The following is a 23,075-nucleotide window of genomic DNA, read 5'->3' on the forward strand; positions in this document are numbered from 1 at the left end:
GGATTATAGCAGAATACATAATTTTATACTGTTATTTTTTGTGACACTGACTACTTTATTCTTCAAGACTTGGAAATATGTATTCAGGTGTATGCGAAAAAATTTTGCATAGAAAGGAATTTTGAAGACAGAAATCACAAATCATAGAAACTCCAGAAAGGGCACATAGACTTAATTCTGCTGGGAAGATTACAGACACTATCCTAACAAAAAGATCTACGTTCTTAAATTCTTAGACATTCAAATAAGATACAGCCACAAAACAAACACACAAACAAAAATATAATCTTATATAATTGTTTCTCCTCAAAAGAAATTTACGACGGAAAAACTCAAACTGTGAAAGGCACTGTTAACACAAGAGAATGCTTCTGGAGCCTCTGAAGTAAATACTTAACGGTGATAGTTAAAGAAAAAAAGCAGATGAATTGCTTAACTATTACACATATGTCCAAATTCAACAGCATACAAATACACTCTTAGCTACTACATTCTCATAATGCAACAATCAATACCAAGCATTAACAGCAGCTATGTAAGATCATCACTTATTAACACAGAAGTCACACTCCACTAATTTTCTTCAGTGCACTGTAACAAAAAGCAGAGATTTTAATGAAAAATTTAGTTCTAGCACAACTGAACTTAAATTATATTAGAAAAGCTTAGGATAATATGTTAAATACAAGATTAATTCCCAAAGTATGAAATTAATAGTATGTAGCCTCATACAATTTACTTTCAATGTTTTTCAGCTCAAGTTGTGCTGCAAAATGTGACCTGAATTATATGAATCAGTAAGTTTAAAAAAAGTATCCGTATGTTAAAATTTAACATTTGCAACCAACCAGTAACCTTTTCCTTCAGCTTCTTCACAGTTCACTACTAAAGCTGAAGAAAGTTAAGAAAAGTACCAGCCGGTGTCTGTCTGGGTCTCTCAGTACAAATACCCTTTGGATACTTTCATAACAAAATGAACCCAGAAATTATTATCTTGCATTCTTTTTCCGAAATCAGGTTACCAAAATTTTCTATTACACAGTATGCAGTAGACCAAGCATCCACACCCAGACATCTCTATGTGTTCCCACTACATCGAATGCACCAGCTCACCCTGCAAAGTGGGAAAACTTTCAGACATGTTGCTGCAAGGAGGCTGTACCCAGCCACAGCAGCAATTGCATCAGCTAGCTAAAAAGGACAAGGAAAGAAATCAAGGAAAACCACTGGCATCTACAGCAGCCAGGGAGCTTCAGCACAAGGTTAGTGTTTTATTACTGCTGCTGTCATCTTGAAAGCAGGGAGCACAGGTAACCTGGAGTCCACTGGTTCCAAGAGGGGGAGGAAAATAAGCAGGGACTAACACATCCTAAAAATGTTTTCCAACAACTTGTTTGGGAGTGATTTTGGATTTCACAGCCAATTTTATCAACTTTGGTCCAAGTTTATGCTTTGTGAAGTATCACATTCTGACCTCTGTAGGGGTAAGAAACATTCAAAATAATACATTTTTCACATATTCCGTTCTCCTTTAAAAACATACAGCACATCCAAATATGCAAACGCATTAATGTGTCTGGCAGTATGGAAGGGTGAAACTTACCCCATCTGTAGCTTTTACTAAGAGATCGTAAGTGGTTGGATCTTCTTCTCTGTCAATGTCTTGAGACACACAGATCTGACCAGTACGTGGGTCAATCTGGAAGGCTTTGGATTTTTCATAATAATGGAATCCATCATAAAGAGAATATTCTATTTCACCAAACTGGTCAGCATCTGCATCTGTTGCCTTGACCTGCATGCAAACAGAGGTAAAAATGAAACCAGCAAAATCACCACTCACTCGTTCAAAACAAATCACAGAAATACTGTTCTAAAGATACCTGTTTGTGTTTTAAAAGCAAATGTGCATATACACAATAAATTCCACCACACCCTGCTACCTAAGCTGGCTATCTGCAGTTGGTAAAAGAGTGACTTAGCTTCTCAGAGTGTATTTATTGCAACAAGCACATAAGATCATTTAGACCTCATGTGTAACATTACTTGTTTATTTGTCAATAATTAACTCAACCAAGTGGATTTCCCATGACTGCAAAAGCCATACCTTAAGCTACTTTGCCTTAATATTATTTTTACCAGTGGAGGTACGTCTTAAGAAAACCACAACACATGTAAATCACAAGAGTGCTGCAGGACATTCTTATCTAATCTATTATCTAAAAGATCCCTCAGAGCTTAACTTTGTACTTCATTTGAAAGAGGACTTTGTGCCATAGTGATCCATAAAAGTTAAGGCCTGGAGGGGGTTTTAATCTCCAGTCCTTTCTACAAGCAAGATCTCTACCAACACAACTAAATGTGACCATCACAAGTGTGCACAGCATAAAGAGAGAGATGCACAAACTGCAGAGTCCCTGTCAGAGACTTAATTACCTTGTCAGTGTAGCTTCGCAACTGACTGACAAACATATTTTCTTTTCAGTTATATTAAGTACATCTAAAAAGTATTGTGAATTCTGCTGTAAATTCCAAACACGTTGCAAATAAGTACTTTAAAGAAAGACTTTCAATGGATCACACTTGACCAGTACGCTAGATGTATAGAAGATGTTTTCAGAAGCCTGTGAAAACCCAGGGTGAGTTTCCATATGCTGTATCACCTTCCCTCAGCTGGGTTTTAAAGGACCCATAAGACATTACACAGAGTAGGAGGTCAACTCTCACTAGCTGAATCTGTCATTAAGGCAGCGACTAGTCCAGAAAGCATTAAAAACCCCAATTATTTAAAATCATCAGGCAACTTTAAGCTTTCACACAGAATACACCCAAAAGTTTTTTTTTCTAAAACTAAAAGCCTTTCTTTGATGCACATGAGAGAGGCAGAAATCAACAAAAACTTGAAAATATGTTAATAAATGTTTACCATAGCAATAAGCTTTACCATTACCATAAACCCATGCCTGTGAGGAAAGTCTGTGGGAAAGGGGCTTGTTTAGCTAGGAGAAGAGAAAATTTTGGGGGTGGTTTAATAGCCCCCCCACCAGTCCTCAAGGAGAGGCTGCTAGAAAGATAGTACTAGGCTCTCTCCTCAGCTGCAGAGCAAGAGATGGGGAAACACTGGTCACAGGCTGGTGCTGGAGAGGTACCAGCTGTTTTTTTTCTCTGAAGATGATTCAGCACAAGAAGAGGCTCCCTGCCCAGCAGGGCTTGGGTCTCAGAGTTTTGAGACACAACTGGAGACAGCCCTGAACAGCTGGGGCTGTGCTGGAGACCTCCCACCACCCCCTACATCTCCAGTGGTGCCAAAGAATGAACTGCTGCCCAGCTACAGCAGCACTGTGATACAACCGTGCTGCTTCATCAGCCACCAAAAGTCAAGCCAACAGGTTACCTAAGTGTGAAACTCTCGCTCTTTGGACACAGGGTGAATTGGTTAAATATGTATTTCATAAACAGTTTTCTACATTGCATCTTTAATTTTACTGCCCTAAGATCTCTGAGAACAAAACATTTTGTGCTGGGTCTTGCTCTTCTCTGGCACATTCCATGGTGGAAGTTTTCACTCAAATGTACAAACATCTCAGAAGAAAACAATTTATAAAAATACGTATACATTAAGAGAGCGAGTATTTTCAGCTCTCTAATTTGTCACTATTGGAGACACCGAAAGGACTTATCTTCCTCATTTGGTTTAATTTTCTACTTATTCCTTGAAGATGATAAATCCTGTATTTTCCATCAGCCTACTGGTGCAAGTACAATGCCTGCGGACCTTAACAAAACACTAGACACCTTATTATCGTAAAGCTCAAGATTTAAAACTGTCAGGAGTTCACAGAGAAGACCTGAGTCAGCCATTGCCTGCACCTAACTGAGGTTGGAAAGGTGAGACCCACAAACATCAGCCACCAATAGGACAAAGGCAGAGGTCCACACACAACAGTCCATACTAAGTGGCTGGCATGTTTCAGGCATGGCTTCAAGAAAGACCAAGCAAGACAGGCCAGGGACTATTCCTAGCAATAAGTTTGGATGAGGTAATTCTATTTTGGGGATGTAAATCAATTTAGCTGCATAGACACAAACTGTGCCAGGTCATTTGGCCATAGGGCTCCAGAACAGCCCTTGGCTGCTTTTCCTACTAGTACAAACTTGGCCCTAAGAACCACTTGGTGACTTCATTACACGCTTATTTCTTCACCCACAAAGGAACTGCTTTGGCATTAAGATGAACTGGAACTGAATTAAAACCAAATGAATGAAAAGATGGCTTGGAAAGGTTGAAAAGCACAGAGGGGAGAAAGGCAAACCATGTAAAAAGTGCCAAGGCAAATTATAAAGCTAAAAATTACTCTAGACTCATTACTTCTATCAGTTTTAAAATTACAGCCCAAAAGATACGTGTTGTTTCAATATTTTTTTTTTTCCTTCTTGCAGGTTTTTGGGTTTTTTTAAGCACCATGTGGATTTTACCGCTTCTGCAACAGATGCTCAAGTTTTGCTGTATTTCATAAGAGGTATTGCTGTGACTAATTGCACGACATACTCCTTTGCATCTTCCCCCTGCTCCAAAACAGTTTCTTACAGCACTGAGGGCTATTATACCAGAGTTTCTGGTGCTGCAAGTAGAAGGCTCCTCCTTGCAAGCCATGGCACCACAGAGCGTCTTTCATGCCCCTGCATTTGCATCCCACAGCTGCAGCGCAGGGTGCAACACACGGCCACTCCTGACGTACTCCAATCACTTGTTCTGGGTAACTCAAAGAAAAAACTCATACTCAACTTCAGCGAAACAAAGAACCAACCCTAAAAATGTTTTACAGCTGTATATAAATCAAGTCTGCAATACATGTATTTCACCAGCCTTGTCCTTTGTTATTTCTATAATAAAAAATACTAAAATATAGCCTGGCGTGCTTTCAATACTCTGCCACCCTGATCCTATGGAACAGTAATTCACTTGGCCCTTTTACGAAAAGTATTTCTATTTATTTCTTGTGTCTGAAATCTAATGCAGGTGGTAATACTGAAAGATTCTGCCTCCCTGACATGTGTAAATGCTAACATTTATGTCTGCAGCTGAGCATGGGTGATTAATTATGGGCATGAAATTCAAGGATATTAAAAGTTCAGCCCATTATGCTCAGCAATTTGTTTTCTTGTAAATTATGCAGCCCTCAGACTTTTGAACAGTACATGCAAAGGAATAATAAATTAATTTAAATAAAGAAGCAAAGAAAATTGAAGGTCTCACTGTGCTCAACTTAAATTACTTTAATAATGTCTCAGACAGCAGTAATAGGTGGCATCAATTTCTGCATTTATAAAAACAGGATCTTTCTCCCTTGTTCAAGTCCTTGGCATGCATTTAATTTCTACACACTTAATAGTCTTTTTTTTTTTTTAATCATTCAGCAATTTTACCCATGGAATCATTGATCTGAAGAGACAGAATCCGGAATTAAAAGGAAATGAAAAATTACTGTAGCAAAAAGAGCTGAGGTTGAATGGCACTACACTTGAGGTCAGGGGAGCAATTAGCTATTATCAATGCAAGCTGATTTAGGAGGAGGAACCCAGTGAAAATATGCTAACGAATTCAAGTTTTCAGATACCGATGAAGGCAACAAGTTACCATAGCTTTTAGAAATTAAAACACACAGTAGCCATGGTCCAAAACACGTCATGTTACGACAGCATACTGCACTAGTACCAACCCTATGGAGTATTATAGCAGTTAAGTGCCTGACAGCTGTGAATTACAGCAGTCCAAACAGGAGGAAATGAAGGCAGCAGCAGGAATTTTCGCAGTGGATTGATCAAGAGTGTTGTATGTCAGCAATACCATGGAGGTGATAGGGCTGAAAGGATTTATATGCCTTGGAGAGGCAGGAGGCAAGAGAGTACCAAGCTGTAACACCTCTGTACGAAGAGTTAGGCTGAATATGAGATTCAGATCTAGTAGAAAAGAAAGGGGGGGACACAACACACAATACACAAAGAAGTGTTATGTTCACAGGACTTTTCTCATTCTTTTACTAAATAATATGTTTTCAATACACTAAGTTGAAGGTGCATGTTATTAAGGAGTGTAAGTTGGGAAATATGGAAAAATAGGACAAAGTTTTTCCCCAATAAACATTTTTGAAAGCCAATAAAAGTCATGGTATGGACAACTACTGGCTGGATTTCTCCTGCCAGTCATGATTTCTGTAGTCTACATCCTTCAGTCTATTTGTACACTGTCTAGATTTCAAATTAATCACAGAAAAAGTTTCTTCTGTCTTACTGGCACTAAAGTAAAGTGCCAGTAAGTAAGTAAGTCAGTAAAGTAATAAATGGTCAAAATGCAGACCATTCTCCTCTCAGGAGAAGAAAAAAGAGGGAGCAAAATAAATTTTACAGTGATTAAAAAACAGTGGAAACTGGTGAACACCAAAGGGTGTAAGAAGATAAAGAAAGAACAATAGTCTGTCATTTAACGAGACAAATTAAGACAGTGCTGGAAGTGCAGAAGTGACCTTTATTTGCATGTGGAAAGAGGGGCTAATCCCACAGAAAAGAAATTAAAAGGGAACCACTATGTAATGAAGTATCATTAACCTAACTTAGACATACACTTCAATCCTATAGCACATGCAGTTTTGAATGAAGAAAAAAACACTGGCAATACACTTAAACAGGAGGGAACAGAAACATCTTGTTCAGTGTTATGCTAAAAGTACGGAGAGACTTTACAGCTAATAGAAAGCAAACATGTGACAGGTCCTAAGATGATGCCATTCATTTCAGTGGAACTATGACAACTCGCAGCAATGGGCAATCTCTCCTCATATTTTCCAGGCATGAAACACTATTATTAATAAGTAGCAAACAAGCTTATAAAGAAATTATACCAGCTTCTAAAGCCCAGACTGCTTTAAACACTGGTTCAGTTTTCAATTTTCCATTTTGATTTTTTTGGGGGGGGGTTTTGACTGCTTCAAAATCCACAAGCATATATTTAACTGTCACCCTGCCATTTCAAAAGATTAAAATAAAAGTTATTGTATATTGGTTTAGATTTCTTTTTACCTTCCTTCCTAGGCATGATTTCCTGTTTTCTAACAACAGAATATATGTTGAAGAGCAGAGCAAAGATTTAAAATTATTTGCAAAGTGGAAGAAATTACCTGTGCACATAAAACTACATCAGAAAATACACTCTCACTAACTGTGCAGAAAAAAAATGCAGGACCATGCACTATGAAAAAAACATTTCTAGAATTTAGATTGTGCAGCCTTAAAGCTGACTGCTTTGCAATGCTGAATTTCAAATGTGGGTGACCAGACTTAATGTTATGGCTTTCAGACAGACAGAATTAAAGTGGACTACAGTGGAAAAGAGCAGGCAGTTTGGCTGAATAACTCACGACAGTGGTCATCTCTGATAGCAATTAAATGAAACTAAAAAATATTAAATCAGTTTTTCATGGCTTAAGAATTGCTCCCATACCACATATTTTGTCACATTTACACCCTTTGAATTCAGCTAACTAAGATACAGTTTTCATAGCTCATAAAATCTGTTTGGGGGACCCTTACTGTCAGAGCATATGACAGATTTTCATTTTGTGGATAAAAAGTATGTTTAATTCTTTCAGTTTTACTGATACCATGAAAAGCAAGTTAATTGCCAGCAGCCAGTTTCAAAGAAAATGAAAATGTAGCATAACATACTTCCCTACTCCAAAATGCCCACACTCAAAATGTTAAGACAGGACACAACAGAGGGACACTGACACAGGGAAACTATCAGGAAACTGAAAGGAAACAGCTCAACCAGGTATGCTGATGATGATTGGTATAAGCATGGTCCTGTCCTACAGCCATCACCAACCCAAAATCCAACATCCTTCCAATTAAAGGAGTGAAGGACCCCGGGCCTGCTCATGGCAGTACAGCAATCTCTGATGGTAGACCCTTTCCAGACAACTGCAGCAATTCCACCTGCAGGCAACCCAAGGGCAATGAGAATGGCTGACCATCAGAGTCCGGAAAAATCCACTATGCCAGATCTTCACACTAGGTCACTGGCTGCAGGGAAGGAGAGGGACAGCCTGTGTTGGTGGCATGCTGTCAGTAAAATAAGGCTCTCTATTGGTAGTGAAATTACCAGTAGCTGATATTCTCAAGAGAGAGTTATCTGGATGTAAGTGTGCCTGCAAGATTAGCACATGAGCTGCCAGTAACAAACATCATCAGATGTCTTTAATTCACTGCCCTCACTTATAACCTTGCTTGGCAAGAAGACACTACATAAAATACAAATCAATTATTATCTGTCTCATGCTTGACCACTGCCCATCTCCCTGGTACCACAGGTTTAACACAGAGAAATGGAAATAAAGCTTCAGATCTACTTGCTGAAATTCTAAAGGCATGAGCCTTGATTTCAAGAACAGGATCTATGTAACATCCTCTCTGTGAACAACAACTTGCAATTACAATAGAGAAAGTCCTGGTCTTCATCCTCAAACGGGGCCCTATCTGGAAAGACACAAACCAAAATAACATCTGGAATTTAAGTTGAACATTCAACTGGCATTGATACTCACTTTGCCAACCACCACAAGTACCACATACTTGAAAAAACCAAGGAGGGCAAAATCCTTACTCTTTGTCCTTGCTCTGATGCAAAATGTCTCCACTGTGCTAGTGAGGTCAATGGACCTGATTAATGTAAATCTTTCTGCTTTCTTTCCATTTCCTACAGCACAGAGACTACCACAGCTGAAAAACTGACAATAAATGCTACACAGACATGACCTTGCTAACTTCTCCTGTGGCAGATGCTGATTCCCCCACATCACTCCCAGAACTGTTGTCAGTTTTCCAAAGGTGCTCATAACTGCTTCATTCAAGTCCCATCAGAAATATTCATTAATTAAATCTCAACAACCTTTAAATTAGGAGTACAGAAACCTAAACACAAGCAAAGAGGGCTGGACACATACATCGGTGTCAAGAGATTAATCACAATTCGCACACTGGAGATGTCAATCATACAATCAGGGATGGCATTCAGGCTCCGTAGAAAGTTTATGTGTAGGTTAGCCCCAGAAAAACAACGCCTAGAAAGCAAAAGGAGCTTTGTAGCTGTGCCACTCCATTTGGAGAGGAAGAACTGCTCATCCCTGCGCCCACCTTGCTTGTTCCTTCTGTACTCACCATCTTCAGTGTGAGGAAAAAACCAAACAAAACCAAACAACAAAAAACCCCAACCCTCTAACATAGAGGCTGGGAAAACACCTCACTTTTTCTCAGCTGGGATCCTTACAATCCACTTGAGTGAGAAAGGAACAAGTGAGAATTCAACTCCTCCTCCTTAGCTACCTGGATGCGTTCCTATGTGATGTACTCTAGGTGACCCTGCTCTGGCAGGGGGGATTGGACTAGATGATCTTTCGAGGTCCCTTCCAACCCCTATGATTCTATGATTCTATGATTCTAGGGTGCAAAGCATCATACAATGTGCTCCATTATGTGCTCAGTTGTCATATAGTGTGCTCAGTGACAGTACGTGGAACGTGCTGTTCACTGAAACCCCAACTAAGCATTAAATTTCTCAATTATAATAAGGCTTTTCGTTTTGGTATTTTAAACAGTTACAAAATGGTTTGGCAAAATGCATTTTGTGCTTACCTGCTTTTTTTTTTTTTGCTTGTGGGTGGCCTACTAAACGACAAGGTCTTAAAATCAGCTAAGACTAACTCCATTTCACATACGAATCTCTCATAAGAGATCACACTGACTTTTATCTTTTTTTAATAACATATTGATTTATTTGTACATACATTCTGTATCTGAGACAAGTAAATGAAACATTATTTTCCTTGATGAATTATTATGAGATTTTAGCTTTTTGCCTTCTCTGCTCCTCTATGTATACAAGTGATGACAATGAACAAATCTGCCAATAAAAATATTGACGTATCCTAGATTTACTGCTTTCAGTTAGTCTCTAGAGAGCAAGAAAGATGAAAATCACTGGAGGAGAAAACAGCAGGAGTACATTACAGCATCATGCTTTCACTCTGAAAACCAGACATCATCCAGCAAGCAAAGACCAGATCTAGGAAGAACAGGGCACTTCAGTCTGTACAATAATTCACAATTCCTGCTCTGATGATAGCCAGAGTTTCAATTCACTCCTATTTAACTCAAAAGTTCCTGATGTGTCTTTAAGTTTTGTTTTTATGCCTCCCACAAAATGTCACGAGCAGCTAAATCCCATTGATGCCAGCAAGGATCCAGAGGTGTCAGAGGCATGTCCAAGCTGGAAGCCATTCCCTTATTACACTTAATACACCCACAAGGTTCAGATAAAATACACAAAATAATTGTCAATGTCTGAATTCATAGCAAACAGCAGTGCTGCTAATGCCTACTTATTATATGGTAGACCAGTTTTTATAAAATGTGTTTTGGGAGCAGGAAGTTTAGGTTCCAGCACTGAAAGTGTCTGCTAGAAGGACAATCTACTCTACCAGTCTGGTCTACACTGCTCTCCCTCTTATTGTGCAAACATATACAAATAGAAAATAATTTATTTTTACTGCCTATGTAAACTGGAAGAACAGAAATGAAAAGAGAACATATTTCTGAGAAAGGAGAACTGATTTTCAAAGTGACTACCAAGTATTTGCATGACTAAAGCCTTATTTAATCAAAGTCAAGACCCTTATTTTTTAGTAAAAGCAGCTCCATCCATTCATTAATGCTACTTACATATTCAGCTATAATTTTAGATTTTATAACATGCTAAAACCTTGATATACACTGTTAAAGAGTTTAAGTACAAATCCATTTTTATTCATTAACTTTAGTAAGCTACAGAGCTCCAAGTCTGAGAACTTCTGCCAAACAACAGCATAGCACATAAATTTCCCTGTTGTCTGCTAACTGCAGAAAGCAAGGAGCCATGGGTTTAATAATCTAGAATATCTATCACACAAATAAGGAAATATTTTGTGCAGAACATGTTATTTTAATCATCTTACACTGCAGCATGTTGTAACTTTTAGTGTCAGGATTAATTTGAAAATTATATTTAACAAGATGGTTTAGAAAGCACAACTCCAGGTAGTGTCTATCTTGTTGCTTCAGACATTTTTTACCATTAGAATGCCTTTCTATGAGCAATAAATCAATTATATTGCTTTTATTGGCATAATGGATTATTACATTAACTAAAACTAATTTTTAAAAAATCAATTTTTTGCTTAGATAAATCACATAATTAATATATTTATAAAGTTGTAATGTGATATACTAGGTAACTGAGCCTAAATGATCAGTACATATCCTGAATGCAGAGTAGGCATGAGACGTTAAAACCAAACATTAATGATAAAAAGATCTTTACAATATACTAGTGTTTCTAACAGACAAATTACAGGAAGATGCTACAAAGGAGAGAAATAACTGCAGAAGTGAATAAGCAACCTTGCAGCCAGCTGCCCCATTCTTTGTGGCACACAGGTTTGTGCAACTGGAGTAAGATCAGGGAAGTGATCCAACAGAAGCTCATCATGAAATCTTCATTATTGGTGCAACATTAGATTTCAGCCAAGTCAGTTCCTGATGCTGCTGACCACAGGGCAAATGGTAGTGGCAGGAAAGAGCAGCCCAAGTTAAGTCTAAAAGCTCTTTCAACAGTGCCAAAGACTTAAGACAGGCTGAAGCTGCACACTTACATGAGTTTCTGCAAACATTTTCCAAGCCCCCAAACCAGTCTCAGCTCTAATTCCTGCCCACAAACCACAACACTCCAACCAATACTCCTGGCTAGACTGATACAACTATTTATGGAACCGCAATTTGAACTAGATCACTAAATGCAGAGCTAAAATCCTTCACTTAAAGAAACAACACAGAATAAAACCCAAGAACCTTTATCTGCATTTAGTCAAATTATTAAAAAAATTCTTTTCCTAGTTCACTGCAGAGTCACACTAGCAAAGATCAATGAGCAGCCAGGGTGGAAATCTTCTACATTGATTTTGCTGTCAGAGAAGAAGGGGGTTGTTATTGCATCCTTACAGTGAACAAAGGCTCTGTGTGGGCTGCTTAAATCACCACTTGCAAGTACACATTGTAAACTGCTGCACTCATTGGGTAAACCTGTTGGTTTAACATAGGGGACAGGACAGTGTGGCAGGCCACTGGAGGACTGCTCTCACTGGAGAAGCAACCTTTGAGATATCATTACTGGCCCAAGGAGCCCTAGCAGGTGGCTAATATACAGCTTTGCTTGAGTCCAGAGAAGATCTCGGAGAAGGTCCACTGAGAGAGCCCACTCCCTCCCACACTTGTGTTACAGCTGTGGCTAGTCTGTGCATTGCACATGGGTGTTCTCAGACGCACTGAGTTGACATAAATCAGGAAGGAGTCCTCCTAAACAAGAACCAAAGCAAACAAGTTGATCAAAGCTAGACAGGTTCTTTTGCATTCCTCATGGTCTACCCATACTTCTTTTACAAGTCTTTAGCCTTTTGACTTCTTCCTGAGCCAGAGCTGAGTGACAAGTTTGTTTAATTTACCTATTCTCATACACACACTCTTGAAACATGGGTACTTTGTTTACATCCATTAAGAACCAAGTTTTGTGATAACTGTAGTTGATTATACTAATGTAGGTCAGAAAGAAGTAATATTATTATCATCACCTATATTTTTTTGTTTCTTGTTTTGATCAGCATGGTGATGTCCAAAAGCACCACTTCAAGAGGGACTTTACAGGACACATCAGCATACACAGGCAAAGGTTTCTGTTACTTTGCACCTCCAACTCTGAATCTAAACCCTTGTTCAAATAGTCTGCCAAATATTAACAAATATCAAATGCTTTTCACTGTTCAGGCCACTGCTTGTTGACACACCAGAGCCTTCTAAGTCCTTCTGCAGCCAGGACGATGGAAAAAATGAGCTTCTGCTTCCAGCTCCTTGGTCTGCAAGGTGGTCACTTCCCCATTTTCTTGAAGGAGTGTGACATCATTTAGAATTAGGAGGGGTTTAGTTGGTTTTTTTGTTTGTTGGGGGGTTGTTTTGTTTGGTTTTTTCCTAGGTGTTTGTGTGTCCACAGTAGTCACAGAACTTTGCAAGCCCCACAGGAAGTTATCTGCAAATTGTGTCACCTGAATCTCTTCAGAAATCTGGCCTCTACTGTCCTGTCCCCTTGTGAATGTCTGTTAATGTGCTTACATGCAAAATCACACTATTAATAACATCTAATCATCATTGAGCACCTCATTTTGGCTTTCAGAAATACAGCTTTCAGTACTTTCAGTTATTCCGCATAAAAGTTGTGTCCCTAAGCATTATAAAGAAGAATAAACACTCTCCTAAGGAAAGCATATATTTCGTGTAACTGGAGTCTTATAAATCACAGCCAATTTATATTTGGAAATAAGCAGGGCCCTCTTAGTTAATTTTTGCTTTTATGGAAAATTTAAAACTTGGCCAAACTCACAGCTTGAATAATGTATTCATAGCACTTTAAAAAATATTTTCATATTTTGCTCATTGTAGACAAAAAAAAATAGCAAGGGATCTATACATCTTCTAATGATTGATGCAGAAATGAAGCCTGACATGAAGTATAGAGACATTTCTTCCCTCCTTCCTTCCAAATTAATTTTTCATATACACACACCAATTTTGTACCCTAACTCTCCAACACCGCATGTCTACATTTCTAGCTATTTTTGCTCCACGCAATTCTCACATGCACATGATTTAGAAGCTAGCAGACTACAACGTGCAACAGTAAGCAATCATCAGGAAGACCAAAAGGCACAGCACATGCAAAATCTTAATCTCAAATTCATGGCATGGTATACTGTCTAACAAAAAATAAGCCTTCAGTTCTTTATTTGGTCTGAAATCAAAATACACCGATTATACAATAAATATGTATAACTAAACCAGCAATTTCTTCAATTTAAGTTAGCTATATATTTTACAAATTTCATTCAGATGGCCCAGCTTTGAATATGTAGAGGTAGCAGAATAAGCAATGTGTGACCTTAAACCTCCAAAAAAATTACATGACTGCACTGATATGCAGCAGACCAACAAAGTCATCACTGCTTTAAAGTTAATGCAAGCTGTTCTAAGGTCAGAGCTTTTAAACACTTTCAGTATCTAAAACAAAGTTTGCCATCAACTACATCTTGCTCACAAACTACAAATTAGTACTATGAGAATTACGCTTATCATACAATGAAAACTGTTCAGTGAAGGGCTAGTAAAACGGATCTGATACGACCTATCATGTCAACTAACTTTTACATATCAATACCGAAAATAATTGTGTGAACACACCCTTCAACAAGCTACAGCTCTTCAAATGCACACAGTAACACCCAGGTCATTAACTACACTATCTCAAAATAACGGGACCAGAAGCTCCTCTTATCTTCTTTGCAGACCAGCCTGGATGTCTGAATGAAACCATGACAAGCAGCAGCCTTCCTTCTCCTATGACCCCTCTCCAATCACACAGCATCTGTGCACTACCCCAATTTCATGAAGGCCACAAGACCAAAATGTTACATGCATGTAAGTCAGGTTGCACAGCCAGATGGTGCATTACATGCATGTTTCATTTGACAACGTGATGACGCACACCTTCATCAGATGGGGACCCAGGAGCAGACTGTCCTTCTGGGCCATACCCACTGCACATCTGAGAAGTTGAGAAATGCCAAGTTACAAAAGCTTCCAGGTCAGAACAGTCCAGAGACAACTAAGAGGGTCAAAGCAAAGAGAAAGGGGAGAACATAGTATTTTAGCCATGAATCTGCAGTACAAGTGGATCCCAACCCATTACAGCTGATCCATTACAAACTCCATTTACTTGATTCATCAATACCTTTTCCTGCACGAGTTGAGAGCTTTTAAATAGCATATCTAGTATCTGGCAAACCTTAAGCCTTTGCAAAACACACCACAGAACAAAAAGAACATCATATGTAGAAGTACCTTGAGCACATCTACAAGCACAGAATGCAGCAAAGTTTTATAATGCATTATCTGAGGAAAGCACACTGTGTACTAGCAGCAAGTTTTAATTAATAAAAGCAACAGCTGGATTCAGTTCCGGGAAGGAAATGAGAAGGACTGACGGGTTATACATTTGCCAAATCAGCAATACAGACAGACATGTCTCTTTTTTCCGATAAGGAATTCTGCCACAAACAGGACACTAGATTCCTAAACTGTTGCTATACTTCCACAGCAGAAGTCAGAGCTGGTTTGAAGTGGGAGATGATGAAAACCAGATGGCTAGGTCCATTTGCTCAGCTCCAGTATTCTCTGAAGTCTTGTGCTTTCTCTCAGGAAAAAGGAAATAACTCTGTTCTGGGGACTGGTTCTGAAGGAATTGGATGTAGCCCCTCCAGTGATCAAAACAGCTAACTGGAATGAATTTCAGCTTCAGTGATCAGAAAAGCAAGATGGTGCTGGCAAGTAGAAGCATTCTTCAGTATCTGCTCTACAGAAACAAAAATTAAAAACACAGCAGCTCTAGAAAGAAGTGTATGTCCAACTTCGTGTATGCAGAATTTGTACATCCATATGTTTAGGGAGGATTGAGACCTCCCTGAATATTCAGACAGTATGTCTCTAATACTAAATCACTTTATCACATGCTACTTTTAGATGATCCATTCCCTATTTCCTCATTATTTTTTTCTCAAACTAATGGATGAGAGCCTTTGTAGCTGGTATGTAAACTATGAACAGACCAGATATTCTTATTAATCCAATACAATCCCTGAAGTTTTGTCACATCTACGTGCTAAATTTGTACGTCTTCACTTTTCATTGTTGTGTAATGTTCCTCCATTTTCTGGAGAAACTAGAGACACATTAGAATAGGGAATTGCTGAATAATGAGATTCTGCTCTCAACTGCTGCCATCTCTCCTGAATACTATTGGTACCTGTCTATGATGCTAGTTAACCTCAGCTGCATTTATTGGAGCTTTTCACGACCTGGTCAAAATAATAGTTTATCCAAACCTCTGCCATGTCATTTCATCCCTACCCCTGGTCCTATCCTTTCCCATACCTCCGCAGAGCATGGCAGCTCCCCCTCCTCAGCAGCTATACAGCAGACACATAGCAACAGTCTTTTCATTTTACTTTTTAAACAAACAGTTTCTTACAGAGACCTGGCTCCTGTTAAACTACACAAATGGGAATCACAGCAGCTAAAATTTCACAACAGAGCTATTATATTTCAGCCACACAAGAGACACTGGAGAGCGTACAGTAGAGAGACGGGGATATCTGGGCTACAGTGTGTGCTCTTTCCACTGTGCACCATTGGCTTCCACTTTGCTTGTAAATACACCAGCATATTTTACTCTCAAGATCTTGTTCCACCATGCAGAATCACAGCTTGTTTTCTAGTTTATCCTGCCACATTATAGCCTTTTCAACCCCTCCGCCCCAGCCCCCCAGTTCCTTCTTTCCCAAGTGAAACTGTAGCTTTCAAAGGAACATTATAAAGATATAAAACTTACATACTGGAACAGAAAAACTGAGTCTTTACTCCAGGACCTCATTCCTGGACAATGCCAGTGCCAGAGCCTGAAGTATAAGATGCAAGAACCCCACAGTCAATAAAATTAATCTCTTCTACTCTTGTCTTCTCCCTCATGAAAGATACAACATAACTACAGTAGTTAAACAGGCTAGCAACCAAAGGTCAGGGTTTTATTCTTTCCCAGACTTTTCTGAATGAACTGTCTTTAATTGTGTTATGTGCATAAATGTTCAAGCTTTCTCCAAAGATGTTAAAATATTTGCCAAGACAAGCTATGGCTACAAATGGTCTACTTAGGAAGAACAGACACAGTAGGTTTACTTCTGCAACAACTTGTGATATTTAGATTCACTTCACCATTAAGTATGGAACTTGCTTAATTGGCAGATGTTTCAAATTTGGAAGTACACCATTTACTGTAAGACTAGAAGCATTCAGTGTGCAAAATTAAAGGTGGGATGCAACAATGGCACACATAGAAGGACGGAAATCAACTGACAGAAAGGCTAAAGAGTGTGAGCTGACACTTAGGAGCGAACACATATGGCCTAAAGCAAGCACAGCACCTGTGCAGCTCAAATTAACTCCAGCAAAGAAGTGATGGGGAGTGGGGACAAGGCATGCAGTTGGAGGAAACCCAGTGTCTTAACTGCAAAAATTAAAATTAAAAATTGTCATTGGAAAGAAGTTCCAAGGAAAAAAAAAAACAAAATACCATGAATATAAATGTACACTGTCATCAAAGAACTAGACTTTGCAGAAAGTGAAAACTAAGAATGAAAAGAAAGCAATCTTAACAGCAAAAAAAGCAGGAAAAAACCAAATCCCAACATTTAAAAAATGTGATTCTTCTTACAAGGTATTTAAAAATGACACTCCAGAAATGTATGAAAGAATTAATTATGCTGAGAGTGATGGGGTTTGGTGGGAAAGCACCTGCTCTACCACAAAGGAAGTGTAGTCCATCTGGCACACCAGCTTCACACATCACACTTAGAGAATTAGAGAATGCTGTGCACTTAAGCAGTCAACTGCTGTGTTTTGCAGATGCAGGGGGGTTTTTGTGACAGGAAACAGAAATATGATCTCCACATAGCCATCATGCTCTGTGCTCCATTAAGATTCACAACTCTGTCATTTGAGCTACTTTCACATCTGTATACTTAAGGCTCCAGCAGCCCTGCCTGGATATACATCTGCTAATGTCATGCATCTTGCATGCACCAGGAGCACAGGTGAGAGAATATAAAATGAGTGTGTTTTGAAGTGAATGCAGAATGGAGGGGGAGTACATTTATAAATATTTTCACACCATGACCCTGTCAGTAGCAGCCAAAGCTCATGAACAGTGAGCTGTCTTTAATAATTCTTTGTAGAGCTATTTTACCATTAACTCACACTCATAAACAGCCTACAAGGAAAAAAAAAACTTTCTCCTTCCTGACAGCAACAGGATTGTGACCCAGCAGGGGATGCTTGCCCAGTACTCGATTATAATAATAATCTGATAGGTTGTGCAATAGGCTCAAAAAGATGTGTAAGAAAGGTAAAGAGATTTATAGAAAAAACAAACAAGAACAAAAATTATACTTTGTGTTCTCACTGAGAAGCAAAATCTTCTTTGAAATAACAGTGCACTCTCCATCTGCCAGAGAGGCAGACTCCAAAGGCACTGTAAGACAGAGCAGTAAGAGTTACATTTATTTTCTCTCAGTAGTGACAACTTAAAATTATTTCTCTATGTCTGAAAGGTGTCCATATGAACTGTGGTACTCTTTATTCACAAAAGATTGCCATTATCAGGAGAAGCAATAGATACATATCATGGGTACCAAGTGGCACAGTCCTTTTACTAAAGCTGTCCTCAATACTACACTGGATACAGCATCAGCCTCTTTACAGCCCACAATGCAAAGGTCTTTCTTTCCAGATCCTGTAAAGATCCATTTCCATGAAATTGGAGTAATTCACCCATTCATAAAAAATAACATCAATTTTCAATTTTAATTGCACTAGAACAACAACTGTAAAGCAAAAAGTATATAGCAAATTGAACAAGAGCAAAGGGGCAAATTCCATTCAAATTTTGCTGGTATGTAAAGAACTGAAACAACTGAAGGGAAGACAAACAAGCTTTCATGTTAAGACATTGACATCAACCTTATGCATGCCACAGCTTTTCCAGGGAACTGTGCAACTCCACACACACAGCAAACGTAAAATCCCAAGAGCAAATCCAAGTTAACATTTGCTTTCTAAAAATATGGCCACACACCAGTAACCTTTTAAAGTACAAAAATATACACGAAGGCAAAGGAAGGACAGGCTGAAACCAAAGAAAGAATGGAAATAAACCTGTAGAAACTCTTTAAAGAGAAAAATAAAAAAATAGAACCATGAGACAGGAAAGAAAAAGTTGCAGGGATTTTTCACTCAACTCTAAGAATGGGCAGGAAAGAAGCTACAATATTCCACTATAAAATTAATATAAAATTATACTAGAGTTATAACAATGATAAAACCAACATGATAGCTTCTGTGCTGAAGACAGAAAAACACAGCAACATTGCTGTGAATTCCTACTGTTCTGTAGTATGATGAAATCAGGATTGTAATAACACTATCACGGTAGCACACAAAGGCATTTGCAAAATGTATGTCAAAATCCATTTCCCAGCATGGGCAGTATTCTGTATTACAGCATGAAATCCCAAGGCACTGATTTGAACTGACCATGACTGCACTCCAACACATTTTGAAACTAACCCCACTGTCACCACCGGTGGATTCCAGACAAAAGAAAAGCTCTTTATGCAGGCCAGCATGCAGAGAAAGGTCTCTTTCTCAGCATTGTTTTCCTCCCTGCAGGTGTCTCCTTTTTGTCTATAATACAATGTGCAAAATAACTACTAGTTGCTACTGCAACTAGTTCCTCCTATCTCTGTGACTCCTTTAATCACAGGAGAATTACATCTTCAGTATTTTAAAATTCTTAAAGTACAAATGTTCCATTAATAAACATTTTTATACAATTTCTTTTTTATTATGGACATACTTATTACAAAATTTGAAGCAAACTCTGCCACGGTGTATTTATCCTCCTTTAATAATCTTTCCCCTTGCAAAGAATTCCACTCTTTTTTAATATGCTAGCAATAGATTGGGAAATTTCAGAAATTATCATCAGCTCTATAATGTCAGCACCTTGGCATTTAAAGGAAAAGGAATGCAGACTGTATGCCTTTATCAAGGCTCATTTCACATCTAGTATAGAAAATAATATCATTCCATGGCAACAGTATCAGTGATAAAATGTGAACAGAGTCCTCCTGGCATGTACTCTTTTGGTACTTGTGCCCAAATCAATCATATCAAGATCACTTTCCCAAAGACAATTAAAATACATTGGTATTAAGTATTGACAGTGTTTTGCAAAATAAATAAAGGGATAAAGACAAATTATGGGAAGCCTGGAATGATCTGTGTTTTGGACTACAGCCTCATGTGAGCCCTCTGCTTCCTAGCAACTGCAGGCAGGCACGACTACTGCTGTGGAAGATAATGCTATAGACAAAGAGCTCTGCCCACAGCTCAGGCTACCAATGCCCAAATACTAAATGCAACAGGGAAAAAAAAAGCATTTCAGAAATTAGACACGCTGTGGGATTCATGCATTAAGTGTAAAAATTCCCCCTCTAAAACTTAATTCTATAGCTAATTATTTCCGGATTTCCAGCAATTAAAGCAAAGAAAGTATGTCAGTACTGAATAGGATAATTTCATGACTGAAGTGAGAAATGTCTCTTGTTGTAAAATACAGGGGTTAAAAGCCTCTTAAAGCTAGGAAAATTAGCACAGAACTAAACAGAAGAACTAAATCCATAATGAATACTCACTCATCTCACGTGTCTGTCAGAGTGATCTCACTTTGAAAACAAACTAATTAATTCAAAAAGCAAGAATTACATGAAAGCAGCTGACACAACTCAAAAGATCAAGTGCAGAAAAGCACAGTCTTTAGTAAAAAAATCCTGTGGCAACTGTATTTGCAATATGTCTGTCTGCTTTACTTTACATGCAGCTCCTCTGCATTCTTTGGGGAATTAGTACTACCAATGATAACTTCAAAGATCACCTGACTTCATCCATGGGCATACTGGTAATTGATAGACACTTCGGTAATCTTTAAAAGTCTGTCATCTTCACATGTGTTACCAATAGCCATGAGGAAAGTTAGCTGCTTCTGCTGGTTTGCAGATAACAAGCATCTACAGTTTCGAACTCTGAACCGGTGAAAATAAAAAAAAACTGCAGCAAGACACAGCTTAACTGCTTACTTAGTGCCAAGACAGAGTCTTGTGGTAAAACCACATTTTTCTACAACTTTTTTAACTATGAATTATACTAGATCCTCTCCACTGCATGCAAAAACAGCTCATCATGTGAATTTCATCCCTCTATGAAACTGTAGCAGCTGTCTCACATTAACGTGCTTAAACACATAAATACAGTTACAATATAGATGTAGTTACAAATGTTGAATTAATTTTAAGCTAGTATATAGTTGATACAAGCCTTATTTTCAGTGAGCATCAGAATCCCATAAATCTCAGCTACTGTTGAGGTCTCGGTCCTTATTTTCTTTGGCTGGATAATATCTAAACAGATCTATTTTTCCTCATTTTCAGGCTTTAATCATTCAGTAAAGTAACTATTTGTATTTTGTCTATTGGGTTAACCTGTCCACAATAGCATCCTACTTTTATCAAATTTGAAAGGTCACACAGCAGTCATTTTGTGGGTGACCAGATAATGTCATGTGAATGACTGCATTTAGACCTTTTAATGTAAACAAGTGTAATGAGACTTCATTAATTTTCTGGGAAACTCTCAGATACTTCCTTAGCATACATTTGGTTCCCATAAAATCCCTAAACTAGCAGCACTGACACAATTAAAACCTTCTCTCCTTTGACAGGACAGGTTCCTGTAGATGTGCATCAGCACCAGCCACAATGGAACACACTTTTAGCACAGAGGTTTCACTATCTGTGCAATTTTGGACTTCTTTTCCTTAGCTGTCAAGAGGACCAGCTTCTTTCACAGTAGTTTCTGTGACAAATGAGGCAGCAGTAACCAGCCCAAGACATTCAGTCCCATTCCTGGAGGCTAAGAAGGAGCGAAGAGTAAGAATATTCATTAGTAACATACTACAGAGCTGTTCCTAACAATCTGGCTTTGTAGGACCAGGACAAATTTAACTTCTTCCTTGTTTTTCAGTTATGTCAGATTCCCTTTTAAAAACTTGTTTGAGAAGGGTATCCTTTGAAGCACACTGTATTTGGCTCTCCATTCCTTCACCTCTTCTATTTCCTTACCATCTGTAATAAAACTTCCCAATTCCTGAGGAAGCCAAATGAGAGACTTGACAAGAATTGCCTCCAAGCCTACACAGAACTGCCAAGAAGAGGGATTCCTCCCGGTTGGGGATGTTATTGCCATAAACACCTCAGAGGGGTTACAGGGCTTGCACTGATCTGGTTTCAGAGCTCTTTTCAGAAAATCATATTATGTCCCTGCTCTTGCTTGCCACAAAATCATTGGGGAAAAATTAAATATAATGGCTTATGTACTGCTAACATCCTTCTCTGCCATCAAATATAAGAGCACTATTTCCTTGGTATCCAAGATGTAAGATTTGCACACGGAATCTATACAGCTGCTTGAACCCTAGCAATCCTAAGATGCTTCTGGTGAAAGAGTTGTTAAAAAACCCTACCACATTTCAAATATCACCCATATCAAATGTAATCTCCCTATAGAACATTAGGCTACCTGTTTTGGTATTCATCTGAGTTTATCATTCTTCCCAAACACTCAAAAGAACAGAACAACTCAGAGGGTCCTGCTCCTGCCACAGTTGGACTTCATGGCAATGATCACAGGTTTTTTTCACCTTTAGGCCTCAGAACTTTGCAACAGAGCAGATAACTGAACACACCACAGCTTCAAATCCTGGAAAGGCTCCAACCAGATTAAAAATCAGCAAGACAGTTGCTCAGTGGCCACAGGCACAGCACATCTCTCAGTTTGTTCTCCTTTGACTAACTCTCCATTAAATAACAGGTCAAATTCAAGGCTCTCACCCTTATCTCAAGACCTCTTCATTGGAATTGGCTCATCTACAGGATGCTTTCCTAAAGTGACAGAACCATCAGTTTCAAATTACATATTGAATAGCTTTTTTCCATGATGGACACATAAAAAGTTGAAGATAATTTCCAGAAGGGATGAAGACAACAACAAAAAAGCTTTAGTGAAAGAGAAGGCCAAAGCCATTCCCTTAAACTCTTCTGACAGTAACAGCTAAAATAAAATTCTCCTTGCCCCTCAAGTAAGCAGTACTTTGTCAGCACTATAAAAAAAAGGAATAAGAAATTTTGTTCCCTTAGGCAAACAAGCACCATGGCCAAAGG

The 23,075-nt window shown here is 38.6% G+C and overlaps 1 protein-coding gene across 1 annotated transcript in view; it reads right to left on the minus strand.

Annotated features, from left to right (window-relative positions):
* Nucleotides 1-23,075, minus strand: part of DCHS2 (dachsous cadherin-related 2) — a 114,937-nt gene that overhangs the window by 68,924 nt on the left and 22,938 nt on the right. The window contains exon 2 of the mRNA XM_051618287.1: nt 1,604-1,795. Within this exon, the coding sequence (XP_051474247.1) occupies nt 1,604-1,795 (192 nt within the window). The remainder of the gene's footprint in view (nt 1-1,603; nt 1,796-23,075) is intronic.

The sequence above is a fragment of the Apus apus genome, chromosome 4 (genome assembly GCF_020740795.1).
Source record: "Apus apus isolate bApuApu2 chromosome 4, bApuApu2.pri.cur, whole genome shotgun sequence".
Lineage (NCBI taxonomy): Eukaryota > Metazoa > Chordata > Aves > Apodiformes > Apodidae > Apus > Apus apus.